Source organism: Eptatretus burgeri, chromosome 8 (assembly GCF_056783735.1).
Source record: "Eptatretus burgeri isolate ZD-2024b chromosome 8, Ebu_testis_v1, whole genome shotgun sequence".
NCBI classification, from domain to species: Eukaryota; Metazoa; Chordata; class Myxini; order Myxiniformes; family Myxinidae; genus Eptatretus; species Eptatretus burgeri.
The window spans coordinates 95,036,555-95,062,816 of NC_140968.1; the positions used below are offsets into that span (position 1 = coordinate 95,036,555).

At 43.4% G+C, this 26,262-nt stretch overlaps 2 protein-coding genes across 6 annotated transcripts in view; both read right to left on the bottom strand.

The window, feature by feature from the left end:
- Positions 1 to 5,281: 5,281 nt before the first annotated feature.
- On the bottom strand, positions 5,282 to 7,674 carry GTF2A2 (general transcription factor IIA subunit 2). The gene is made up of 3 exons (XM_085893063.1): positions 7,371 to 7,674; positions 6,197 to 6,301; positions 5,282 to 6,095 (listed from the first exon to the last, which is right to left on the bottom strand). Exons 1-3 carry the CDS (start codon positions 7,440 to 7,442, stop codon positions 5,961 to 5,963), a joined length of 312 nt encoding a protein of 103 aa, XP_085749189.1. The 5' UTR covers positions 7,443 to 7,674; the 3' UTR covers positions 5,282 to 5,960.
- A 3,709-nt stretch (positions 7,675 to 11,383) lies between these two features.
- Positions 11,384 to 26,262, bottom strand: part of BNIP2 (BCL2 interacting protein 2) — a 113,022-nt gene continuing 98,143 nt past the window's right edge. For all 5 annotated transcript variants that reach the window (XM_085893069.1, XM_085893067.1, XM_085893065.1 and 2 more), the window contains one exon: positions 11,384 to 12,721. In XM_085893069.1, coding sequence (XP_085749195.1) covers positions 12,705 to 12,721 — 17 coding nt within the window. In that variant the 3' untranslated portion in view covers positions 11,384 to 12,704. The remainder of the gene's footprint in view (positions 12,722 to 26,262) is intronic.

Sequence of the window (26,262 nt, forward strand, 5' to 3'; positions counted from 1 at the left end):
GTCCGATTAATATCAAACCTTGAAAAGGCACATACTCAGGTCCCCTGCAATATAGCTGGCAAGTTTCAATTAGATCGGACCAGTGGTTGTCGAGAAACAGCAGTCACAGACAGAAAGACAGACAGACAGACACAGAGATTGCTGGAATTATAGATAGATATTAAATTTAAAACTACAGTTTATGAAACAAAGCAAGCGTGTCTGTTTATATACAACTATCAAAGAAAAAACAGGGCTGGGCCAATCCCTACCAAATTTTGAATGCGTGTGGGTAGTACCCAGTCAGGTCATGGGTACCTCCTCCCCCTGTGAAGGGGGAGACGGCTTACGATTATGACCTGTGCATGTCATAGACCACAGTGCACACAAAATGCATTTACCCCACCTCCCCCACTCAGGCTGTTTCAACCAGATGGATTCAACCAAGTTCAACAAACGAGTCTAAATGTTGACATATGTGATGCCTCGTCTAAACCAAGGCATCTCACCACTTACCTGCAGGATAAAGGGCCTGTCAGGATCACGAAACAAAGAGGGGCGTGCAGCCTGCAAGTTGGGAAAGAAGCTTTCCATCGATGTGGGATTTTCAGGGTCACCTTCATTGTTCAGCTGTTTGTGAAACCTGAACATTGACATCCCTGTGGGGTCGATTCAGCCTGTCATCCTTCCGAGGTCAGTGAAATGAGTACCAGTGTACTGGTGAAGGGGTACAGCATCAGCGGTGCAGTTACACTTCCAAGAAATGATAGCTACCCTGGCACCCAAGCTGCCATACACAAGAACAGATCGAAATCCCTTTGAGGTACTCTTTGGTACAACAAGCAACATCTCACCTGTGAAGCAGCAGTTTGTATTAAATTGAGAACAGGTAACTCATGCTGAATATCAACCAATCAGTAATGCTGTGATGGTGTTCAGAGCTGGAACTGTGCTTGACTCTTTTCCCAATCAATCTGAATCCTTGAAAGTGGTTGACGTCACACCTTAGAATGCATTAAACCGAGTTTGCTTGCTTGCTTGCTCGATACAAGCATGCCTGGTGTTGGCTTAACGGTCATGGTTGCTGGTGGCTGGCTGAAGATCTGAGGATCGTGTGTTTGAGCCCTTATAGTTCAGTTAAAATAACACCAGGTGGGTTGACTCAGCTTGTCATCCTTCTGAAGTTGGCAAAATGAGTACCAACTTACTGGGAACAATGAGCATCCTGCGTCAGTGGTGACCCGTCGAGGAAAGGTACCCCATAGCCAAGGAAAAACTGCCTCTGCAGCCATATGCATTTATAAATGCAAAAGGAGTGGTTCTTATTTCTTCTTGATGCAATCTCCACTCCTCCTGCATTAGGTGAACACATAAAATAAGTACAAAACAGAATGTATTTATTTCTGTGAAGATGATCTTGCCACCCCCAAATTGTGGCTATCAGTTTAATTAGTTGTTTCGACTAGCGGACACTGCCGCCCTCGGGTGGGAGTACTCTTCTCGGCCAATATTCGGTGGGAAATGTGCTGCAGCAGGTTGGATGCACTTTATAATTTGTCATTTTTGAAAGAAATTTTATTGATCACAAAAGGAAGATATTTGTAATACCGGCTACGACCAAAGGTGGCGCTATTTCCACCACATATCAATTTTGGAGTTTCGGTGACATCCACGTTTGCTTTGAATGAAATAAGATGCGCGTAACGCAAAACAGGGTTAAACAATTGCTTCACTCTGGCTGTCTGCCAGACGTCGGTCGACGATCGAAGAACTATGCAATTTCAAATTGTATGTTTAACACTGAAGATAAAGAATCTGAACACGAACCTGCAGTTTAGCATCAATTTGATATATTGTACGGAGTCTCGCCCCGAGCACGCATGTGCACTCTTCAGCTCGTCTGTCAAACAAAATTGAAAATAACTTCAAACAAGAAAGTAAACGTTTTTGGAGACGTCATAAAGGGCCCAAAGGGCACGAAGAACTCATCTGACGTGTTAGATTAGGTGGTGGAAAGAGGGCGTATCATCGGGGGTAAACAGCAGATTCAATGATTTTGTTTTCTTCTACAACCTTGAAAACTTTTATTTTATTTCAATCGAATGATATATTTGAACATTATCAAACTCAAATCGCTTTGTTTGCACATCCAAAAACCACCAGTTTAACAGTACTTGGACAAAATTTTACAATATCGCGACCAATCAAATTTGCCGCACGCTGAGGGTGGAGTAACAACGAGATTCAGACAAAATGACGTCAATGCAGCGACAGAGCTAACTTCGTCAAAAAAGATCTTTTTGTTTCGTACCGTACATCATTTTGTCAAAGATCATTCCAAAATAGTCAGTTTCTCCGAGAAATGTTGGCAGAAGTTTTAGTTCTGGACCGTTCCGTTTGACCCATCGGCTTCGTGTGGTTGTCATCGTGCTCGTTATTCAAAGTTCATGAACAAAGCTAATATAGATCGTGCGCGGAAACACAAAGCAAGAGTTGAAAAGACCCTTCCCATGTCCTTTTATCAAGACTACATGGGGTAAAGTGTTCTAAGAACTCTCATTTTTCCACACATCTTCATGAATAAGGGGAATGTACGTACATGATCTCTGGCTCGATTGATTCAATTTTGACATCTACACACAAATTATTTTATGACATCAGATTTTCCAAAAGACCAATATCTTCCATATAATATAAATCATCTCAATATTTAGTCTCGCCCCGAAAGGAATGCGAGACGAGTGCAATGCCCGTCAGTGTCTATATATTTACCTTCGCAAACTTCGTTTGACGAAGGTATTGTATTGACCCCTGTGTATTTATTTATTGGTAAATATGTGTGCGGACAACATTGTGCAAAAACTGCTGGACCGATTTGCATGAAATTTTCAGAGATGATGTGCAGTTACTCAAGGACGCCAGGCGAAGCTTTTGGGAGCGATCGGATCAAAGGTCAAGGTCAAGGTCACAAAAAGGTCAAAATCGTTTTTTTGCAATTAAAGTGTCAATTTTGTTCCAATTTACATCAAATTAAGTCCAAAATGTTCAGTATTCAAATCCCGATCCACTGATATAGCGTATGGTATAGTGTTTGCAACCCTAGTTAGTCTGTGGAAGTCAAAGGTCAAGGGGGTCACCAAAATGGAGTTTTTGATTGGGAAGCGTTGTGGACAACATTACACAAAAACCACTTCACAGATTGTCATGAAATTTTGTGAATGTGTTTGGCATCATGAGAGGACAAATCGATTAGATTTTGGGAGCGATCGGATCAAAGGTTAAGGTCAAGGTCACAAAAAGGTCAAAATCGTTTTTCGTGATTAAATTGTCAATTTTGTTTTGATTTACAGCAAATTAACTCCAAAATGTTCAAAATTAAATTCCCCATCCTCTAATATGACACATGGTATAGTACTTTTGTCACCCAAGGCAGCGGTTGGGGGTCAAAGGTCAAGGGGGTCACACAAATTCACATTTATATCGGAAAGCGTTGTGGACAACTTAACGCAAAAAAAAACAAAACGCAGAGGCTTTAATTGTTTTGGATTTGTTTGGCATCATGAAAGGACAAATCCATTAGATTTTGGGAGCGATCGGATCAAAGGTCAAGGTCACAAAAAGGTCAACATCATTTTTTCATGATGAAAATGGTTAATATGTTTCCGATTTACATCAAATTAACTCCAAATTGTTCAGTGTTCAATTCCCCATCTTCTGAAATGACACAAGGTATAGTACTATTGTCACCCGAGGTACCGGTGGTGGGTCAAAGGTCATGGGGGTCACGAAATGCATATTTGTATTGAGATGCGTTGTGGACAACTTAATACAAAGGTAACTAGTGGCTGCGGCGAAGGTATGCGCTCTACGAGTGCCCGTTCTAGTTTTGCTTTAAAAAAAACAAAAAAGAAGTTTTTTTTCTCTGCAACCGCTTGTCCGATCGATGTGAATCTTTAAATATAGGAGGGACTCCCCATGGAAAATATTTTATTGCCAACACTGACATTATGGGTCACATGGCATGGGAGCTATATTGGATTAAAGGAAGACTTTTTTTTTCCCAAAACCAGGAAACGAAAAAAAATTGAAACTTGGCACGTCAATTCCCCATGGAGTATGTATGATGATAAGGATGACATCAGTGAAATGGTATTCCAGCCATAATTAATTAACTAACTTGAAATCCTTATCCAATATATATATATATATATGAAACTTCACATCTCTGATCTATGACTGGACGTAAGTGAAGAATTAAATTTATGTCACAATGCAAGAATCAAAACTATGTGCCATGATAGTAGTGTGTTCAGTTAATGGTACTTTTGTTCAGAATGAACGCACGAAGTGAGACTATACGCTCCACAAATGCCGGTGTTTGTTTTTTTTTTTTTTTACATTAAGTATCGCAATGAAATTCCAATGGATTGTTTAGAAAAGTCAAAATGTCCACATAATACAGGTAACCCTTAGTGTCCAAAGAAAGCCATTGGACATGAAGCATGCCAACCACCTGGTGAAAGTTTGTTTAGTAGATACTAAGCATGGTGTGAATAAAGTTGAATGGAGGACATGATGGGTATTACAAGGACATATTGTGAACTTGGAAAAAAAAAAGTCAAAGTTCAACAAAATCTATGTTCGATCAATTGCACGTTTGTAAATGAGCTTGCCCGCAGAATATTTGCAAATGTTGGCATGAGCAAATCGTAAAAAAAAAAAAGTCCAATGGAAAGAAATTAAAGTCTCAGATGTTGCCACCAATGGGGCCCATCCAGTGCAGCCCCTTCCTGACCCCCACTATATTACACACAGCAGAAGTGAGCATTTGTGGTTCACCCCTGCTAGTGTCGTGGAACCCAAACCCTCTGCACGAAGCAACTGTGTATCACGTTGGTGGTCCACAAAATTGAGGTTCAGAGGGGGTCCACAGTCTGCACACCCCAAAAAAAACAGGTTAGGAACCACTGGGTCAACATTTATTTCAATATTTCTGGTTCCTGCATGCACTTACTTGACAAAAATATCAAAGGTTTTAAAAAAAAAGTAAATTAAAAATTATATATCAAGTATAGCATTATCCTCCGACTGAAACTACAAAAAATATATATATCTCAAAACAAGCACAAAATAAATCAAATGATGATAGAAATGTTTATTTCAAGTCCAAATCCCCCGAGCTCATGCACAACTAAGGAAAATAAATATAAAATTTGGTGATAGGGAAGGGACGAGGGGATAGTAGTAGTAACAGGTGGATCGAATGACATTACAGAACGCGAGATCGCAGACTTTAGAAAACTCTTGGTTGCACAGTTTATACACATCATCATCATAAATCAGATACACAAGTGGCATACCTCGACTTAACAGAGCTACTAACTTGGGGAGTGGGAGAGGGGCAAGGCTTTTGATGAAAAAGTTGGACTCGATACATAATTCAAGGACAACAAGCATGGATGCAAGCACTGGGAAACGGTTCATAAAAGACCTTGAATGTTCACCAAAAACTGGGGAAGTAATTCAAGCGAAGAGCGATAGATGACGATGAGGAGATGCCGACAGAGAAAGAAATACTCATTAGGCTTCATGTTTGGCCTAGAACATCAAACAATATATAAAAAGACATGAAAAGGAAGCAAAGTCATTTTAAAAGACGGTGCACAGCATTTTGCAGAACTTCTTGGAACCCTCAATCGCTCCAGAATCAATTTGATAAACAGAACAAGCTCAGTGGCACAAATATAATCTTACGTACCGACTCAAACTCATCATTACCACAAAAGGGACTAAGAGAAAGAAATGAAGGAGGCGAGGGAGGTCTCAGCACAAACTGCAATTGCTGGCTCGATCGCAGTGAACACGAGACAGGTGGGGATGAGTGTGGGACATCAAGGTATTGCAAGAGGGTGGGAGCGAGTTAGTGAGTGAGTGAATGAGTGAATGATCGACGTGAAGGAAATAATTGTTAAGAGTCGAGACTAAGTACTCTTCCCATCACAAGCGACGATCTTCACCTTGTCCACCTTTACGAGATCCATCACCTCCCGAAACTCCACATCGTTAAGCACGAAGGTCCACACGTTGTCACAGAACCGGTAGGTATTCAGAGAGCCCTGCAAGGTCGACATTATACCAAAGCATCCAGAGTAAAGCACCTCTCACCACCGACCTAAGATCACAATAGACCACATGAATTGCTACCGTGTGCACTCACCCTGAAGCTTATGCGGTTGCGAACCCGTTGTGCGAGCGCGGTGTTTATCGCTTTGTCAAACTGCAGTAAAACCTGGAGTGCCAGCTGAGGGGTTATTTGTTGAGTCTGTGGGAAGAGACACACGCCGGAATGTACGACAATAAAACCTACTGCAAAGTACTTCAACAGAGCGGTGTGTACCACATATAACTCAACACAACTTTTGGGTAAAACAGAAGGATCACACGAATGGGCTGACGGGATGGCCTGCAGGTACGCGCGCTCACCTCCAAGCCGTCTAGCCTGGGTTCGAATCACAAGCCAGCTATAAACCGTCATCCCCGGTGTTTCGTCGATGCGTGCGCCATCCCTCGGATGGACGTTAAACTGGGCGTCCCATCTGCCGGCATTCGTTGGTGGATGTTAAAGATCCCAGCGTCCTTCGTGAAGAGTAGGCGAGCTATCGCCGGCATCCCGGAACAAATTACAATTTCCTGCCCCAACCTTACTTGAGCGCCATGCATGGCCAGCCGGTTCGTGAAAGACTTCGGTCAAAAACTTCAACCGGCCAACCCCGCCGATGGTGACCGTTAACGAAGGGCATGAACACGTGAGTAAACGCGTTCGCCAGGTGGTACACACGTCGCTATCGAAATACCTTTACCGTACAACACCGCACGGGGAAATACTGCAACACATACCGCGGTGACGGATCGGGACGACGTTTAACCAGGGCTTCCAGCAAATGCAAAGAACACCAGCATAACGTCAAGACTCACAAATTGACAAACACACCAGCTTGCCGTCAAAACTCATGAACATGACGTCAGATACAACAAACAATAGTTCATGGCTTTATGACGTCATCCAATGACGTCCAGGTGCGGCCTGCACCCCACGAAGCCTGGCGGCCCCCTATCCCTAACCGACCTTGGGCCTTGCCTCGTTTCCCCACTTATGGAACCCTCGTGAGGAAGGTACCCAGCTTGCCGTCAAAACTCATGAACATGATGTCACAGATACAACAATAGTTCATGGCTTTATGACGTCATCCAATGACGTCCAGGTGCGGCCTGCACCCCACGAAGCCTGGCGGCCCCCTATCCCTAACCGACCTCGGGCTCGGCTCGGGCCTTGCCTGGTTTCCCCACCTATGGAACCCTCGTGAGGCAGGTACCCAGCGAGCCCCGCTCACCTGTATCAGTTCATCGAGACTCTCCTGCAGGCTGTTTCCCAGCGTCGTGTTCCTGTACAACTGGTACGCCATCCCTCCGGCGAGATACCGCTTCACGGCCTACGTCATCGCAACCAACGAGTGCCCACTTTAATCAGCTCTCGCTATTATTATTCTTTTTATTTTCCCTTTATTATTCCTTCCTCTCGTTTATTGATCGTGACGAATTAAAACCGATATTTGAACTTCCTTTCCGCGATCTCCTTTGCTCACTTTCCCTCGTTAATTCGGCTCCGTCACGTTGAACACGTTTTCTTCCTTATTCCTCGATAATCGATGACCGAAAATACCCGACAGACGTAACTAGACCAAAGGAATCGAAAAATTATTCATAATCGATGAGAAATGTTTGAGGGTTCCAAACGAGGTTCCCCTTGCCGAGTTCCCGAAGTAGTCTTCTTCTTCTTCTTCCTCTTCTTCTTCTTCTTCTTCTTCTTCTTCTCTTCTTCTTCTTATTCCTCTTCTTCATAATTTTATTCTTCTTCTTCATAATTTTATTCTTCTTCTTCTTCATCTGATCAGACGTCATTTATTTAATTATTAATGCGTCGTCAACGAGTGAATATAATCAATCCATATGCAATGAAGCATATAGAACTGAATTCTGGAGTAAAACACACGTAATTAAACGGGTAATCAAAGATGCTGACGACAACTTATCGAGTCGACGCGATTTTTAACGGAAAAAGTCTGGCGTCGTGCGACGTCATCACGTAAGCTCGACGTCATCACGTTTGACGTGCGAATGATTGAGAATATTTTTGTTTTGGTTTCTAAATTTTTAACAAAGGGAATCTGACGTCTGATGTTGCAATGGCGCTCCGAATGATCAGTTCGTGGAATGTTTTTAAACGTTGTATTTGCAGCGGAGGTGATATCAACTGAGTTTAATGAACTTTAATAATACTAGTGCGGACCCGTACGTGCAGAAATAAAAAAATAAAAAGGAAGAATTGTGACGTCAATCGTGACGTCATAGCGCCGTGTCCTGTCATTGGTTTGGTAAATAAATGGCCATAACTTGGGAAGCACTTGTCCGATTAATATCAAACCTTGAAAAGGCACATCCACAGGTCCCCAGCAATATACCTGGAAAGTTTCAATTAGATCGGAGCAGTGGTTGTCGAGAAACAGCGGTCACACATACAGACACACACACACATACACACGCACACAGACAAAGACAAAGACACACATACACACACAGAGACACACACATACACAGACACAGACAAAGACAAAGACACACACATACACACAGACACACACACATACACAGACACACACACAGACACAGACAAAGACAAAGACACACATACACACACAGAGACACACACATACACAGACACACACACATACACAGACACACACACATACACAGACAAAGACACACACATACACACAGACACACACACATACACAGACACACACACAGACACAGACAAAGACACACATACACACACAGAGACACACACACACATACACACAGACACACACATACACAGACAAAGACAAAGACACACACATACACACACAGAGACACACACACATACACACACAGACACAGACAAAGACAAAGACACACACATACACACAGAGACACACACACATACACACACATACACAGACACACACATACATAAACCTTCACATACATACACACACACACACACACACACACACACACACACACACACACACACACACACACACACACACACACACACACACACCAGGGCTTCCAGCAAATGCAAAGAACACCAGCATAACGTCAAGACTCACAAATTGTGAGTTTTGTCCCACCTCACAAACTCACAAATCACAAATTGTTTGTCTCAGTGGCTGATCACCTTTCCATCGCAGACAGGAAGGTGGTCTCTGTCTTCTACAACCTCCTTTCTGGTCTTGCACCCTTTGCTCTTTTCGTTTTGTCCCACCCAAGTATCAGCAATCAGCATGGTGCATACGGTCCAAAAGCAACCCCCTTTTGTTGAAATTACCTCAATCCACAATGCTCACCTCCACCCACTTGTTTCTCTTTTTTTCCTGACCCCCCTCCCCCCAATATAAAACTGATCTTTTCTCACCCCCATTAACATTCCCACCCTTCCCCACCTCCAAGACGACCTCCTCCTAAATTTCCAGTTTTTCCTTCATGAGAGCTTGCTTCTGTATCCATCTTGTCCACCCCATGCTTGCCTACTCTTTGCGAAGGATCTTTCACATCCACCAACTAATGCTGACAGACGGGATGCCCAGTTTAACATCCATCGAAGGGATAGCATCCACACTGATGAATTGGCCTGCACACAAAACTCCAGGATGAGAGTTTATACCTGGGCAGAGATTAGAACCCAGACTAGACAGCTCAGGTGATTGTGTCACGGATTATTGCTTTTAATTCACCAAGAGTGCGTGGATTTGTAGCATTCACTTTATCCTTCAAATATCCCCACAAAAATAAATCTGGAGAAGTGAGATCTGGGGATCGAAGTGGCATCATGCCATGAGACTACACGGTCACTAAAGAGTAGCCCAAGTTCGTTCATGCTGTATCGTGAAGTGTGACTCGTGGCACCATCTTGCTGAAACCATCCTTGGTTGATTTCATCTTCTGCACAGTGCCCAAGAAACTCATGGATTATGTTGATGAAACGTTCTGGGGTTGCTATTTCTGAGAAGAAAGTTGGGCCAATAATTCTTTGCTGATTTACAACACACCAAGCACCAATTTTCACGGAATGCAATGGCCTTTCATGCATTGCATAAGGTTGTTCACTTATCCATAAACGAGTGTTTTATGAATTTACATGCCCAGAAAGATGAAACCATGCTTCGTCTGTAAAAAATAAAAAAAAACACATAACATCTAAAACATTGTCTTGTTCTCTTACCATCCCTCTGGAGCCGCTCACGGTGGAGGACATGTTTCTCTTTAAATGGCTCCGGATAGTGATTCACTGCATGAATTTTGTCGGGATAGGGTTTGAGCGTCTTGACCCCCTTCCTTGTACTGGAATCTGAACAGAGCTTGTTGGACGTCTTTCTGTAACATTAGGCTACATTTACACAAAATATTAGCTTCTTAACAGAGATCGTTTTTTGTGTATGGGAATTATTTAGAGTTGTTGAATTTAAAAACTAAAATAAATAAATAAATAAATAAATAAAATCACCTTGTATTTATGAAAACTATAATGAGAATGCCACAATGGGCTTGTGGCCGACAGCAGACATGGGTTCCCTACCCTATCCCTTTCATTGCAACCACCCACTCCTTTCTCCATGTATGTATGCAATTCACACCCAGACCCACTACTACTACTACTAATCCGCATGCCCAGATAAGTGGTGTAGCAAACCATGAGATGTTGACCCTTTTACACTTCGTTCTCTTGGGGCAAGGGTAATGCAAGGTTCGAGCAAGAATTTTGGAATTTTTGGTCATAGTGCCGATGCTAGCTCACTTACTCTTCGCAAAAGACATGGTGAGACCTTTATCGTCCACCTACTAATGCCGACAGACGGGGCGCCCAGTTTTACGTCCATTAGAGGGACGGCACATGCATTGATGAATCGCCCTGCCTGTGAAACACCAGTATGACAGTTTATAGCCGAGCCGAGATTCCAACCCAGGATAGACAGCTCTCGGCCATTCTGCCAGCAAACCTAGACCTATGATCTGTATAAATGGCTGTTGAAGGTCATTTGATGACCAGAATGTTGGGATAATTTATTTGGTTTAAGGTGGGGGTGGGCAAGCCATGTAGTCTGAGCAATATGCATTTTCCAACCTACGCTTGTTTCTTTGAAAATCGCTCTTTTACTGGTGAGATGTCTCCCATCATCCGTTATGGGGCACATATCTATTGTTTATGAATGGGAGGAGAGCAGAATTTCCACCATCTTTGCATTCGTATTAAAGATGGCCCCTTCCAGTCATGGTAACTGAAGAAAATCAGGCTCAGAAGAAGTAAGAAAACAGCAAAAACCCTGCTTTATTCAAGAAAAAACAAACAAACAGGGGAGATCAACATGAACAGTTATTGCTTAAATATACCATAAACAGCATCCATAGTAAAAAGCAAAAGCAGCATTAGGTTGTTTTACTGACACGACTCAGCAATGACCCAAGTGTAACCTATTGACCCAATTCAAATTACGGCTTTAAGTTCAGAAAACGTAAATGACAAATGTAAAAAACAACTGTGCAGGGAATGGAGCACAGTTCAGATTAGACGTTGGTTTATTACAAAATACTGTAAGTAGACCAACGTTATCATCATACCTGTCACAATCAATGGGGAATATTCAAGTCATGGTGTTTGGAGGAATAGAAAAAAATGTCACCAACAGTCCTCCACAGCATTCCCAGGAACGTGACCGATGCAGACACATTTTGGGAATTTGGTTAGAACCGGTGCTGTTGGCTTACCTTTCAGGTGACCACACGCACGCCGCAAATGGGGCTCGACCAAAACCCGAGAAAACGTTTGCAGAGGAAACAGGTAAACGGACCTAAATGCAAAACATGCTGACGTAAACACCGATGCCCTCCTCCACGATTAGGAGGAAATGTTTTTTGTTTAAATCTCGAGCAGCAAATGTCCAGAACAAAGAGGTCCAAAAAACCAACAACAAAAAACACCGACGACGACAAATTAATAATAAAAAATAACGTCCAAAACAACCGAGCAAGTGCAAACAATAGCATGAAGAAAACCCCAAAGTCATAAATTATTTTTGACATTAAGAAACCACGATGAATAAATCTCAATTTGAATGAGTATTGGCCAAGGCGGCAAACAAGATGACCCAATAATGAAAACAAAAAGAAATGACCTAAGTTTGGTTCAAGTGCCGGCTGTTGGAACATGTTCGAAAAAGTGCCAAAGTGTCACTCGGCAAAACAACGAAGGATTAATTACCAAAAAAAAAAAAAAACCGGATGGATTAAAACAAGTGAAAACTCAGACTTGCGAGAATGCAACTGAACTGTCTGGGAAAGCTGAAACAATAGAAATAGAGATGTGGATGTGCAAGGCGAGACCCTGTACATGACCATGTGGAAGAAAACTTCAAGTTGTTAGAGAAGGTGGAGGATACATAACTTTCAACCCTTACACAGTCCGAGAATCATCACAAAGGGTATATATGTTGGGAGATATGGAAAGTTCGTTTGGAATAGATGGTGTGGTCAGGAGAGGAGAGGAGGATCTAGTCATCAAGGGAACAAAAGGAGAGGTAAATGAAGGTGGAGGCTCGGAGGCTAGCAGATCGAAGAAGGTTTCTTCCTTAATCTCTTGTCAAGTCTGCAAGGCAAGAATACAGGTCACAAGGAAAAAAAAAATCAAAAAAAATCGACAAAACAATGACAAATATAATTTTTCATTTAATTTCAGATAACTTTTTTGATATAATTTATTTTGAAAAAAAGATAAACCATCCTTCCACAAGCAGGTTGCATCATGGGTATCAAAGCAGATTCTCGTTTCCTGGGTATCCAAAAACATTGGGACTTATCCCGAGATTGGAAAAAAAATATCACATGAACTCCTGTATCATATGACACAAATCCCAAAATTGTTTGGATAATGCAATAACAGCTTGTTGATAATTCCTTCCTGAACCAAATTGCATTCTCTGATCACAATTATGGAATGTTACGCAGGGTGAGCAGAAGTGGGAATAATCATTAGGATTTGAGCTTGACAATTGAAAATACTAATGCTCGTTTCTTTCTGTTTTTCCAAACTTGAAATCAATATGGGAAAGACTCGGTGGTGTAATGGTTAAGAAAGGTCAATCTGGGAGGTCAGTGGTTCAAAACCCGGCTGAGTCACACCAAAGACTTTAAAATGGTACGTGCTGTTTCCTTGTTTGACGTTCAGCATTTAAAAGGTTAAGAGGACTGACAATCCCCATAGGTTGGCATACATGTGGAAGAGGAAATTCCTCCAAAGGAAATGCTGCACCCCCCCCCCCCCCGAGTGCAGTGGGAAAAGCGGTGCCATTGTTATGATGTCGCTGGTACCCAGAGTGCATCGGTTAATGACAGGACTTCCCCCAAGCTCAGTGGCTGTTTGTCTCATCTAACAATCGTGTGTGTGTGTGTGTGTGTGTGTGCGTGTGTGCGCGCGCGCGCGCGCATGTACGCTCTACCACGGTGCGTGCGTGCACACGTGCATGCACGCTCTACCACGAGCCTTTCATTTAGCTTATTTTGTTTGTTTTTGATGATCTGAGTATGGAAGATGTGTTAGTCACGATGTTAGACAATGTAACAGTACTTCGATGAATTCCAGACATTGCTTTTTTGACTATTCATTCGCTGCCACAGCACAACTCCGACGCAGATTACCCTGTGCACGGTTATTACCCCACTACATTGGTACTCATTTCACTGACCTCGGAAATATGACAGGCCGAGTCAACCCCACCTGGTGTTAATTCAACGGTTGACAGGGGCTCAAACTTAGGACTCTAAGGTCCCAAGCCAGCCACCTTAACCGCTAAGCCAACACCAGGTTTTTCCTGTTTGGAATAAGCGTGAGGTAATTTACTGTATAAAGATATCTTGGGGTTTCTTCATGGCACGGACACATCAGCAAGAGCCTTCCACCATGCCCCAACCACAGACCATGCTTGCTCCCCTCTCGTGCCAGCTCCTGCTGATGGCACTGTTTTCCCATCGGGGTCCACATCTCCACTTTGAACTTGCTGCGTCCCGTCGGGTGCAGCCTTCCGTATTTCCGTCTTGTCCAAATCTCCCTGATATTTCTTCTGTTGAATGTCTGAGGCCTTTAAAGAAAAGTTAATTGAGGACTTACTGATCGTTCATTACTCGGCGCATGGTTGAGTTTTGTTAGAAATAATTGTATTGCTTATTGTGTATTCTGGCCCCTTTTGCTTGCATGTAAATACACCATTATAAAGGTGTCCGAATCGGGAGTATACCAGCGAGGACATTCGTTAAAAGACACATTGGGTTGTGACAATTGGCGCGCAGTACGGAAACGCGTGCATCTGAGCAACCACCTCTCGGGTTTCTACTAAGTAATCAGGCGCACAGCACTGATCAGAATGTCTCCCAACTGGCTCAGGCATTCTACTTGAACAAGGAAATGCGGCAAACAGGCTTGTGACCCTACTCGGAGCACAAATGAGTTGGCCAACGTGTCCCCTTCGACGATTCACTGGGATTCAGACCAGGCAACTGGGACAAGTCCGACGATTACAACTATATATATATATATATGTATATATATATATATATATATATATATATATATATATATATATATATATATATATATATATATATATATATATCTAGCAGAAAAGGCTGGCAAAATGGCGGCTGACCCTTCTGTATTTTCAAACGATTCATACTATTTCATACCTTGAAAACTTGGACTAAAACGGAAAGTACGTACAAAAACCTTAATTTATTTACAGTCCAACACGAGACTGTCCTTGTGGAGGATTAGTGGTGAGGGGAACAATTTGTTAACGAAATAGTTTCCATTATACACAGTTTCACACACATTACTTCAACAAGCGCCATCTTCAAAACTACGACAACCAACCCCAATAAGAACAAAAATCGGGCAAATTGCTCATCCCTTTATTTGGACTGCATACATGAAGAAAAGCCCCTGTGTTTTGACACTGCAGACTTGAAAAGTCTGGCTAAAACCAAAATTACGCATAAAGACCTGGATTTATTATACAAATTGCTCATCCCTTTATTTGGGCTGCTCGGGGTGGGGGGGTGGGGGAGGTGCAGGGCCAATGCGACTTCACAAAATGGCGGCCATAAGATTTATTTTCAGGTTACAGTTGTGGGTGGAGTCGGACCAGTTGTCCAACCAATGGGGCAACGTCAGTCCGTCCACACATACGTAGTCCAAAACGAACTGCATATATATATATATATATATATATATATATATATATATATATATATATATATATATATATACATACATATACACACACTAGCACGGGTACCCAGCATTGCCAGGCAACATCGGTTCCCTCTTCCCTTCCCCCGACTCCTCCCACCCCACCCTCAAAGGGACTAATTCATCAATATGGCTGAAAGAAGTGATGTATAGATGTTTATCCTCATCGTCATGTAATGAATCTGGGGTGTGTTCAGTCACCAAGTTTCTTGTAGATCGTTCGCCCAGTGGCCGAAGCACTCAAGCAAGCACTCCATTCAAAAGCATTAAGGAACGGCTGGCTTGGCAAGCGCTAGCTAGCTACTTGATAACTGAACACAACCCTGGACATCTCAACAGCATAAAGTACATACAAAACACTGACAAAAGGACATTTAAAAAATAAAAAAAAAATTAAAGACTTCATGTATTAATCATGAATATTTTCGTTGTCATGAAAACATCCCTTGTTCAGTTTTAAAATGTACATAAACTCAGCGGTGATGATGAGTGTACAGAAGCGGACGTGTACATTTCATACCAGTTTAAAGTGTGCGTGTACATAACTTTTTAAAGTGTACAAGTTCATGATAAATCTGTCTCGGCAATTTCCCCGGCCTCCTGATTAATTAATTACGGACGCAGGTATTTTATGACCAAGCCGATGTTAATGTCTATTTACTTCACATCATATTACATGTCCATCGGTTTGTTTATAAATCTTGAAAAGTCGGGCGATAACTAAACTTTTTTTTTGCAATGAAATATCACCATTTTCTTTCCTCTGCATTTGAGAACGAACGTACCAACATTGGACGGTGTATATTAAATCGCTCCAGTGATCGCTGTGGGCAAAACATGCATTACCTCGTTTGAATTGCAATCAAAATGTACCTTTGTTTCCTCAAAATGGTAGCTTAATTTAATGATAGAGGACTTGTTATTCAGTTTTCAAATGTACATCAGAGGTCTACAAACAATCTGAGCTACACTACATGGCCAAAATTATGTGGCCACCTGCTCGTCCAACATCTCATTCCAAAAACATTGGCATTAATATGGAGTGGGTCCCCCCTTTGCTGCTATAACAGCCTCCACTCTTCTGGGAAGGCTTTCCACGAGATGTTGGAACATTGCTGCGGGGATTTGCCTCCATTCAGCCACATGAGCATTTATGAGGTCGGGAACTGATGTTGGGCGATTCGGTCTGGCTCGCAGTCGGTGTTCCAATTCATCCCAAAGGTGTTCGATTGGGTTGAGGTCAGGACTCTGTGCCGGCCAGTCAAGTTCTTCCACACCAATCTCGACAAACCATTTCTGTACGGACCTCGCTTTGCGCACGGGGGCATTGTCATGCTGGAACATGAAAGGGCCTTCCCCAAACTGTTGCCACAAAGTTGGAAGCACAGAATCATCTAAAATGTCATTGAATGCTGTGGCGTTAAGATTTCCCTTCACTGGAACGAAGGGGCTGAGCCCGAACCATGAAAAACAACTCCAGACCATTATTTCTCCTCCAGCAAACTTTAGAGTTGGCACTACACATTCGGGCAGGTAGCGTTCTCCTGGCATCCGCCAAACCCAGATTCGTCCGTCAGACTGCCAGATGGTGAAGTATGATTAATCACTCCAGAGAATGTGTTTCCACTACTTCAGAGCCCAATAGGAGGAGGAGATTGGGACCATACTCTGTGTGGAGCGTTGGTGCTGCTTAAGCAGTCTCCTTGGCTATTGGGCACAATCCTGGACGGGTCGCCACTCCGACACAGTATACCAGCAAGCCGGCACTCATTTTGCCGAAATCGGAAGGATGACAGGCCGAGTTAACCCCACCTGGTATTAATTCAACAGCTGAGCGGGATTTGAACTCAGGACTCGAGGATCCAAAGCCCGCCACCCTAACCATCAAGCCAACACCAGGCATAGAGACCAATGGCGGTGAGAGCTTTACACCACTCCAGCCGACGCTTGGCATTTGCGCATGGTGAACTTAGGCTTGTGTGCGGCTGCTCGGCAATGGAAACCAATTTCATGAAACTCTCAACGAACAATGCTTGTGCTGACGTTGCTTCCAGAGTCAGTTTGGAAATCAGTAGTGAGTGCTGCAACTGATGACAGACGATTTTTCCATGCTACGTGCTTCAGCACTCGGAGGTCCCGTTCTGTGAGTTTATGTGGCCTACCACTTCACGGCTGAGCTGTTGTTGCTCCTCGACATTTCCACTTCACAATAACAGCACTTACAGTTGACAGGGGAAGCTCGAGCAGGGCCGAAATTTGACGAACTGACTTGTTGGAAAAGCTCTTCAGTACGGTCTATTCTACTACCAATGTTTGTGTATGGAGATTGCATGGCTGTGTGCTTGATTTTATACACCTGTCAGCAATGGGTGTGGCTGAAATAGCCAAATCCACTAATTAGAAGGGGTGTCCGCATACTTTTGGCCATGTAGTGTAGGTGGAGCGAAAAAGATGGTGGCAATTTCTGGACTGGAGGAAAAGGAGTGGGAAGGCATGGCTTGAAGAATTCGCGGCACTTATGACCCACCCACAGATCCACACATCCACACATCCACCCACAGACACAAATTCAGCTTTATATACAGTATGAGATATTTGGTTTTGGGAAGTGAGATCCCAAGGCAATGGCACACAACATACAGCGGTTCCCGAGTTAGTTATTTAATTCTTTCATGTCCCAGATGGGGTCCTCACTTGTGTCTAGTGTGCTGCGAAATATGCATTGTGTGGGATTAGATAGGTTTTCCCCTCTTTCACTTTCTCCATCAAGCATTTGTTCACATTCTGTCCAAGCACCACATTCAAATCGGTTCCCGCCAAACTCAAACTGTCAGTCTGCTCGGCCATGGCATGATTCACCAACCAGCTTCCCAATTGGCTACAATCCCTTTGCTACTAGCAATAACCACCCCACATGCTTCAAACACAAAGACTTTATTCCTTAACATCTCCAACACATGATCCAAGCTTGCCATTCCAGCACCCGTTCACTGTTCAGACGCCCGCTCGCCATTCACCAAACAGCGCCGCTTCACCATGAAGACACATCCACAACCATGTCACCCACCTTGCTATGCTTTGCTTCCAGCCATAACCACCTCGCAAACTCAGGACATCACTATCACCTTGCTCCCTCCAACTACAACGCAACATCCAATGCCCGCTACTCCAACCCAGTTTAGTCACGAACGAAGCCTCGCTTCACAAAACCACAATCTGCGCTGACCACTTTGTTGTGCCTTCCTGCTGGAAACAACCGCCCCGTCTGTCCAACCCGCCATTGGCGCCTTTGCGGGGCATTTGTGCGGCAAATGGGGAGTGCTGCATGCAGTCCCATGTTAATTCAAGAGATGAGGCACATGGCCCAACCAGAACACAAATGGGACCATTTCTCAAGCTGTAAACTCGGAGGGAGTGTGATGTCATGCAAAGCAAGCTCGGAACCAACGGGCACGCTGCACTCAGGGCTCAGGAGGTGGAGCATGTCTCTTGCTTCCTGTAGCCACGCCTGCGAAGGGTGGGGCATGAACTTTGACCTCCGCTAAACTTCACCCCTCCCGAGCTGCTGAAAAGGGCGGAATGCTCGACGTTCCGTGGCTGGTTTTTCCATTCGGGCTTGGCACGTGGATTGCGCTGAGCACATTGGAGAGACGGGCAGGACGTGCGCACTGCCTCTGTGGTGCATGGAGAGGCAGGAGGCCAAGCCAAGCTCAACGTGGGAAATCAGCTCTCTTATCCTCACATGTTCTTTCTCTGCTTTCCAAGATTTTCCTCTTTCAGATGCACAAGAGCTATCAGCGAGGGCAAAATCTGACTAACCGTTCTTTTAAGAGTAAATCACTGATACGCACCATGTCCATCGTTCCTCGAAGTGCACGAAACTTGCAACTCTTCTCTATGCAATGCAACACTCCTCAGTTGCCACTTCCCTTCCTTTCCCCACACTTGGGATCAACCCGGGCTCGCAAGTCCGTGCCAGGTGAGAGAGGCCAACAATACGACTCAACTTCTCTTTCTCTCTACCTTCCTCAGAAATGTGACTGATTGGTGCCAGTGTTATGTGGAGCATAATTAAGGTGTATAAGGGGTTATTATAACAGGTTAAAACTGCAGTGTCTTTCTCTCTTGTCTTTTGCCACACCAACACAAATGAATGTTTATCTGCTGTCTGAATCACTGCAGATAATACTCTCATCTTTCATGTGCCACATGACTTTCCTCCCATGTTCCTCCCCTGTAAATAAAACCCCTGCACATGTTCTACCAACATGCTCATCGTGACTTTTCCTAGTTGGTTCAGCGCAGTCCACACTATTGTTAGACGGGAAGTTTTACTCCAATTTATTTGTTTCAGTTCAGCCAGTGCTGGGCTCTCTGTTAGCGATTACACAGAACAAATCAGGCAACAGCATAACAAAGGCAACAGCAGGAGATTGGAGAAACACCAGCTGTCCAGCCAGCAGGTTGGAGGGAGAAAGGGGAAACACCAACAGCAGGGTGGAGGTTGAAAGTAGATAGAGATGGACAAACAAGGGATGCAAGTAATGATGAGAGGTAAGGGAGAACACAAAGGGTGGACAGTATGGATACATAAGCAAAATTGTGTTTGACCAGTTTGTGATTTTGTCAAGATCTGAGGAGAGGGAAGAGGCTGCTGCCTGTCTGTCAGAAGGATAAGAGATGTCATGGCAGAGAGTGGAGTCATCCATCAGCAAATAGATAAAGAAGATTTTCTAGAGTCCATGAGATCATTGATGAAGATTAGGAATAATATGGGGCCTAGAATACTGCCTTGGGGCACTCCAGCCTTGACATGGAGAGGAGATGAAAGGGTGAGAGCCACACATTATCGACGTGAATGGAGGAAGTCAGTAATCCAACAGTGGAGTTGGTCTTGGATTCTAATGGCAGACAGTTTGGAAAGCAATGCAGGATGCCAGGCTGCATCAAAAGCTCAAGATATGTCCAGAGAGATGGCCCTGATTTCATGTCTGATATTGATAAAACACTAACTCTTCTCTCTCTTTTTTTTGTCTGTGTGTGTCTGTGTGTGTCTCTCTCTGATCCAGAAATCCAAGCTAACGCCAAGTGAAGCAGAAATCAGTGCCACGGAAACGTTCCTCGATGTGATGAAGTCGATACCACAAATCACGGAAGTAATCAGAGCTGAGAAGTGGGTCACACTTTCAGCTGTGAGGCCGCTTCTTCACAAGCTCACTCAAAAGCACCTTGTAGATTCTCCCCAGACAGCAGTCTGAAGAGATCACTGAAGAAGGCCGTCCTCACTGACCTGTCGAGCCAACATGGATATACCGATCTTTCTGTGACAGACCTCATAGACAGAGCATGTTTTCTTGATCCACATTTTAAGGCCTTGTCTTTCCTACCTGAATCAGACAGGAAAAGAGTAGTTGCTGCTATAGAAGAGAAAGCCAAGGATCTTGCACCTACTATCGACAGCACAGATCAAGAGCCTCCACAAAAGTGGCAGAAGCAGGGTTGTTTTGTGTCACTTTTCGAGGACATATTCAGCAGTACAGTACATGTAGTTCAGTTGATAATCCTCAGCAGGCAGCTACCAAAGAAATCCAGAAGTACCAGTGTATCGATGGAGATCCCGAGCAGACACCCTTTCTTTGATGGAAGAACTACCATAAACAGTTTCCACTTCTCTCCAAGATGGCACAAAAGTACTTGTGTATTCCTGCCACCTCTGTCAACATCAGGGAGGACCTTCAGTGCTGCAGGGCACATTGTTTTATTGTGTTTCATGCATGGTTTAGGCTCATGGAAGAGCTAAGACACAGAACAGACCAGGACACAACATAACAAAGGGAACAGCAGGAGAAAGAGGAAATGCCAATAGAAGGGCAGAGGGAGAAGGTAGACAGAGATGGACAAACAAGGGATGCAGGTCATGATGAGGGTTAGGGGAGAATGCAAGGGATGGACAAGATGGAAAGAAAAGCAAAATTTTGGGAGGCTGGGAGAGGTTCAACGAGTGATTCTGGATTTAATCAGTTTTACTAGGAGGGGGATGCTGGTGCACCAGATGCGTCCTGCAGATACCTGGGAGGGACAAATCATGGAGAGGGCAGAAGAAGACAGAGCGACCACCGACCTGTTGGTGATTGTGAAATGATAGATCCATAGACTCAGCTTCATCGCAAGAGATTCCAATGATCTTGAAAGCCTTGTTTCTACAGCGTCAAGCTGAGCAAGATGTGAGACCAGGGAGTTAGCCCGGAGGGGAGAGCAGTACTTCATCAAGCTGTGAATGAAAGCCTTGTATGTGGACAGGAACTCCTGTGTGCCAAGGAAGGATTTTGCATGATGGAGGATGCCCAGCCGGCATCTGGCTTTGGAGGCCAACTTTGAAATGTGGCTTGCCCAAGAGAGATCATGACTGAGAGTGAGACTCAAAAGTTTGAATGACTGAACCTCTTCGAGACAGTTGTTGAGAAAGTAGATGGGAGGGTTTGTGGAATGGTCCTTTCAGGGTGGGGTGGGGGGAGGGGAGGGGAGAGAGAGAGGAAGAGAGAGACAGAGACAGAAAGAAGGAGATGGAGAGAGAAGGAGATGGAGAGAGAAGGAGATGGAGATGGAGAGAGAAGGAGATGGAGATGGAGAGAGAAGGAGATGGAGATGGAGAGAGAAGGAGATAGAGATGGAGAGAGAAGGAGATGGAGAGAGAAGGAGATGGAGATGGAGAGAGAAGGAGATGGAGATGGAGAGAGAAGAAGATGGAGATGGAGAGACAAGGAGATGGAGATGGAGATGGAGAGAGAAGGAGATGGAGATGGAGAGAGAAGGAGATGGAGAGAGAAAGAGATGGAGATGGAGAGAGAAGGAGATGGAGATGGAGAGAGAAGTGAGATGGAGATGGAGAGAGAAGTGAGAGGGAGAGAGCAGGAGATAGAGATGGAGAGAGCAGGAGATGGAGATGGAGAGAGAAGGAGATGGAGATGGAGAGAGAAGGAGATGGAGATGGAGAGATAAGGAGATGGAGAGATAAGGAGATGGAGATGGAGAGAGAAGGAGATGGAGATGGAGAGAGAAGGAGATGGAGATGGAGAGAGAAGGAGATGGAGATGGAGAGAGAAGGAGATGGAGATGGAGAGAGAAGGAGATGGAGATGGAGAGAGAAGGAGATGGAGATGGAGAGAGAAGGAGATGGAGATGGAGAGAGAAGGAGATTGAGATGGAGAGAGAAGCAGATGGAGATGGAGAGAGAAGCAGATGGAGATGGAGAGAGAAGGAGATGGAGATGGAGAGAGAAGGAGATTGAGATGGAGAGAGAAGGAGATTGAGATGGAGAGAGAAGGAGATTGAGATGGAGAGAGAAGGAGATTGAGATGGAGAGAGAAGGAGATTGAGATGGAGAGAGAAGGAGATTGAGATGGAGAGAGAAGGAGATGGAGATGGAGATGGAGATAGAGAAGGAGATGGAGATGGAGAGAAAAGGAGATGGAGATGGAGAGAAAAGGAGATGGAGATGGAGAGAAAAGGAGATGGAGATGGAGAGAGAAGGAGATGGAGATGGAGAGAGAAGGAGATGGAGATGGAGATAGAAGGTGATGGAGATGGAGAGAGAAGGAGATGGAGATGGAGATGGAAAGAGAAGGAGATGGAGATGGAGAGAGAAGGAGATGGAGAGAGAAGGAGATGGAGATGGAGATGGAGAGAGAAGGAGATGGAGATGGAGAGGGAAGGAGATGGAGATGGAGATGGAAGGAGATGGAGATGGAGAGAGAAGGAGATGGAGATGCAGAGAGAAGGAGATGGAGATGCAGAGAGATGGAGGGAGAAGGAGATGGAGAGAGAAGGAGATGGAGAGAGAAGAAGATGGAGAATGGAGAGAGAAGGATATATCTATATATATATATATATATATATATATATATATATATATATATATATATATATATATATATATATATATATATATATATATATATATATATATATATATATATATATATATATATGTCACAGGATTGCAAGACATGTTCCAAGTGTACAGTATGATCAGTTTGTGATTTTGTCAAGACGTAAGGAGAGGGGAGAGGCTGCTGCCTCTGCCTGTCTGAAGAGATAACACCATGGAGAGTGGAGTCATCAGCAGAGACAAAGAGAATTTTCCAGGGTCAGTGAGATCATTGATGAATATTAGGAATAGAATGGGGGCATACAACACTGTCTTGAGGCACTCCAGCCTTGACGGAGGGGAGAAGAAAGTGTTCCATTGAGAGCCACACGTTGACTACGAGTGTGGAGGAAGTCAGTAATCCAAGATTGAAGTTGGCCTTGGATTCCATAGGCAGACAGTTTGGAGAGCAAGGCAGGATTCCAGACTATATCGAAAGCTCGAGATATGTCCAGAGAGACAGCCCTGATCTCATGAGTAATAGTGAGAGCGTACATCCATTGTTGGGGGAGTACAAGTACCATGTCCAAGGTAGAGTGACCAGTTCTAAATCTGAAATGATCTGAGATGAGGCTTTTGGAGAAAAGTAATGATTTTATGTCAACTGCGATTATGGATTCCATGACATTGCTGATGTTTGGAAGTAAACAAATTGGTATGTAGGGATCCATTTTTGCACCTTTTTTATGTAATGCTGTGAAGTTAGCTGATTTCCAAGCAGATGGAAAATGACCTTGGGTAAATGACAGGATGAAAAGGGCAGAGGGGGAAGTGCATTAGCAGCAGTGTACATTTTTAAGACACATGAGCTGATGCCATCCTGTCCAGTTGCAGATTCAGAGTCGAAGGTTGCCAGAAACTTTTCTACATTCTCAGGGTGCAAAAGACACATAACCAGGAACAGTTGGGTATGACTGGAAAGGGTGGGGTACACAGAGAGAGGGGTTAGGGACACAAGATTTTGAAACAAACACAAAATTGAGGAATTTGACGTTGTCATGAGTGGAGTCGGCTATGGTGCCATTTGAAGTGAGAGAAGGGATGAAAGGGAAGCATACACCAGACAGACTTGACAAGGTGCTACCATGTTTTAGAAGAGAAAGACAAGTTTGAAAGTTCATTCTTGACAGATGTTTTCTGGCTCTCCTGAGAGCAGACACAAACTTGATAAATGTCAAACTTGTTAATGTTCTAGTTCATTAATGTACGTGTCAAGGTTTCATACGTCATTAAACAACATTGTATATTTCATTATTGGTACCTACAAGAACCAGTAAATAATTACGAGTGATGCCAATCATAAAGAGGAATGAGTCTCACAATTCATTTTAACAACTAAAACAGCACTCGGTAGAGCGCACACCTCCACCAGGCGGAACAGTTTACCATTTGTATCCCACTGATAGGCTGGATCTGGATCCAGAACCTGAACCAAAATCCAAAAAAAATCCAAAATCCAAAGAACCTGAACCAAAATCGAATCGGCTTGTTCTTGTCTCCTCATCAACTCATCCATGTAGTTTTGTCATAACTAGTCCACCATTCTTGAGATATCATGCTGTATATAGTTATGTGCCCTATATCTCAATGGTGAAGAATCACATAAAAATTAAATAATTATTTTATCCAGATATGGATTTGGATCTTCATCAAAATCGAAATGATTTGTCCTCATCATGCACCCAACCTATCCACCAAGTTTTGTCTAAATCAGGGTTCCCACTTATTTTGAGATGTCTTTTTCAAGGACTTTTTAAGGGCTAAAATAACCCCTTTTTAAGGACCACATCCTACAAATTCCAGGGGTAAATTGAGGTGAGTCACCTAGAAATTAACAAAGATAGTAAGTTTACAAAAAATCTATTTTAATAATGAACATACAGAACACAGCAGGAGCTTATTCAGTCAACAAGGCACAACACGCCACACAGCCAATTGGCAAATTCACTTCACAGTTACTGTAGAATCAGCCAGGAGCAGTCACAAGTTTCCAGATGGCAGCACTCTCAATGTTCATGTGTTGTTGTGTTAAAATGTTATTGTAGGTGCTGCCACCTGCAAAGTTGCAGCAGCTCCTGACTGCTTCTACACTACAGAACAGTACATTTTGTAAGCGATATGCCATTGTAATATCCAATTAGGACATAGCAGGCAAGGATTTAGCCTTCTCCTCAATTTCTCTTTCTAGAACTTTGAGTTCCCCCCGTTTTTGCTTGGCAGAGTGCCTGAGAGCATTTGATTTTACCGATGCCGATGATAATGGATATAATAGGCGTATTGTTCAGCTCTTTTATCGTGATGACAGCGATCACAATGGCGGCCGAAGTTTGCCGAGATGACCCGAATGCAGACACGTGACCACTTCGGCACCTGCGCAAAAACAAAGCCACGTGCTCTGGCATGAGGGCGGGCGGGAATGAAATGCCACAATGCCACTTAACCGGTAAACAGTTTTTTTCACGTTACTAAGTTCACGTTACTATTTAAAGATTATTCCATTTATCGTATTGTAATTTCGTAAATACATTATTTATTTCGTAAATACACGATATATCGTAAATACGTAAATACATTATGACGCGTTTCGCTATTGGCTTAATCAAGACACGTGACGAAATATCAGAAGTTGTTGTTTTTTTTATTTTTGTTTTTTTTTTAGCCGACAAAACCTTAAGGATGCTGCTCGTGGACACATTTGTCCTTGTTTAGAATACTAGTGCGAGGAAAATTAAACATCCTTCACCAAATAACAGGAAAATCTGATTTTTATTGACTTTTGAACATTTTCCTGAAATTTAAGGACATTTAAGTACTTAAATTGTACAACTCAGAAATGTTGGACTTTTATGGGTTTTAAAGACCCGTACGAACCGTGTAAATCAGTCCATTACTTTTAGAGATATCATATTATGTATCATTTTTAAGACACATCACTCAATGGTGAAAAATCACTTTAAAA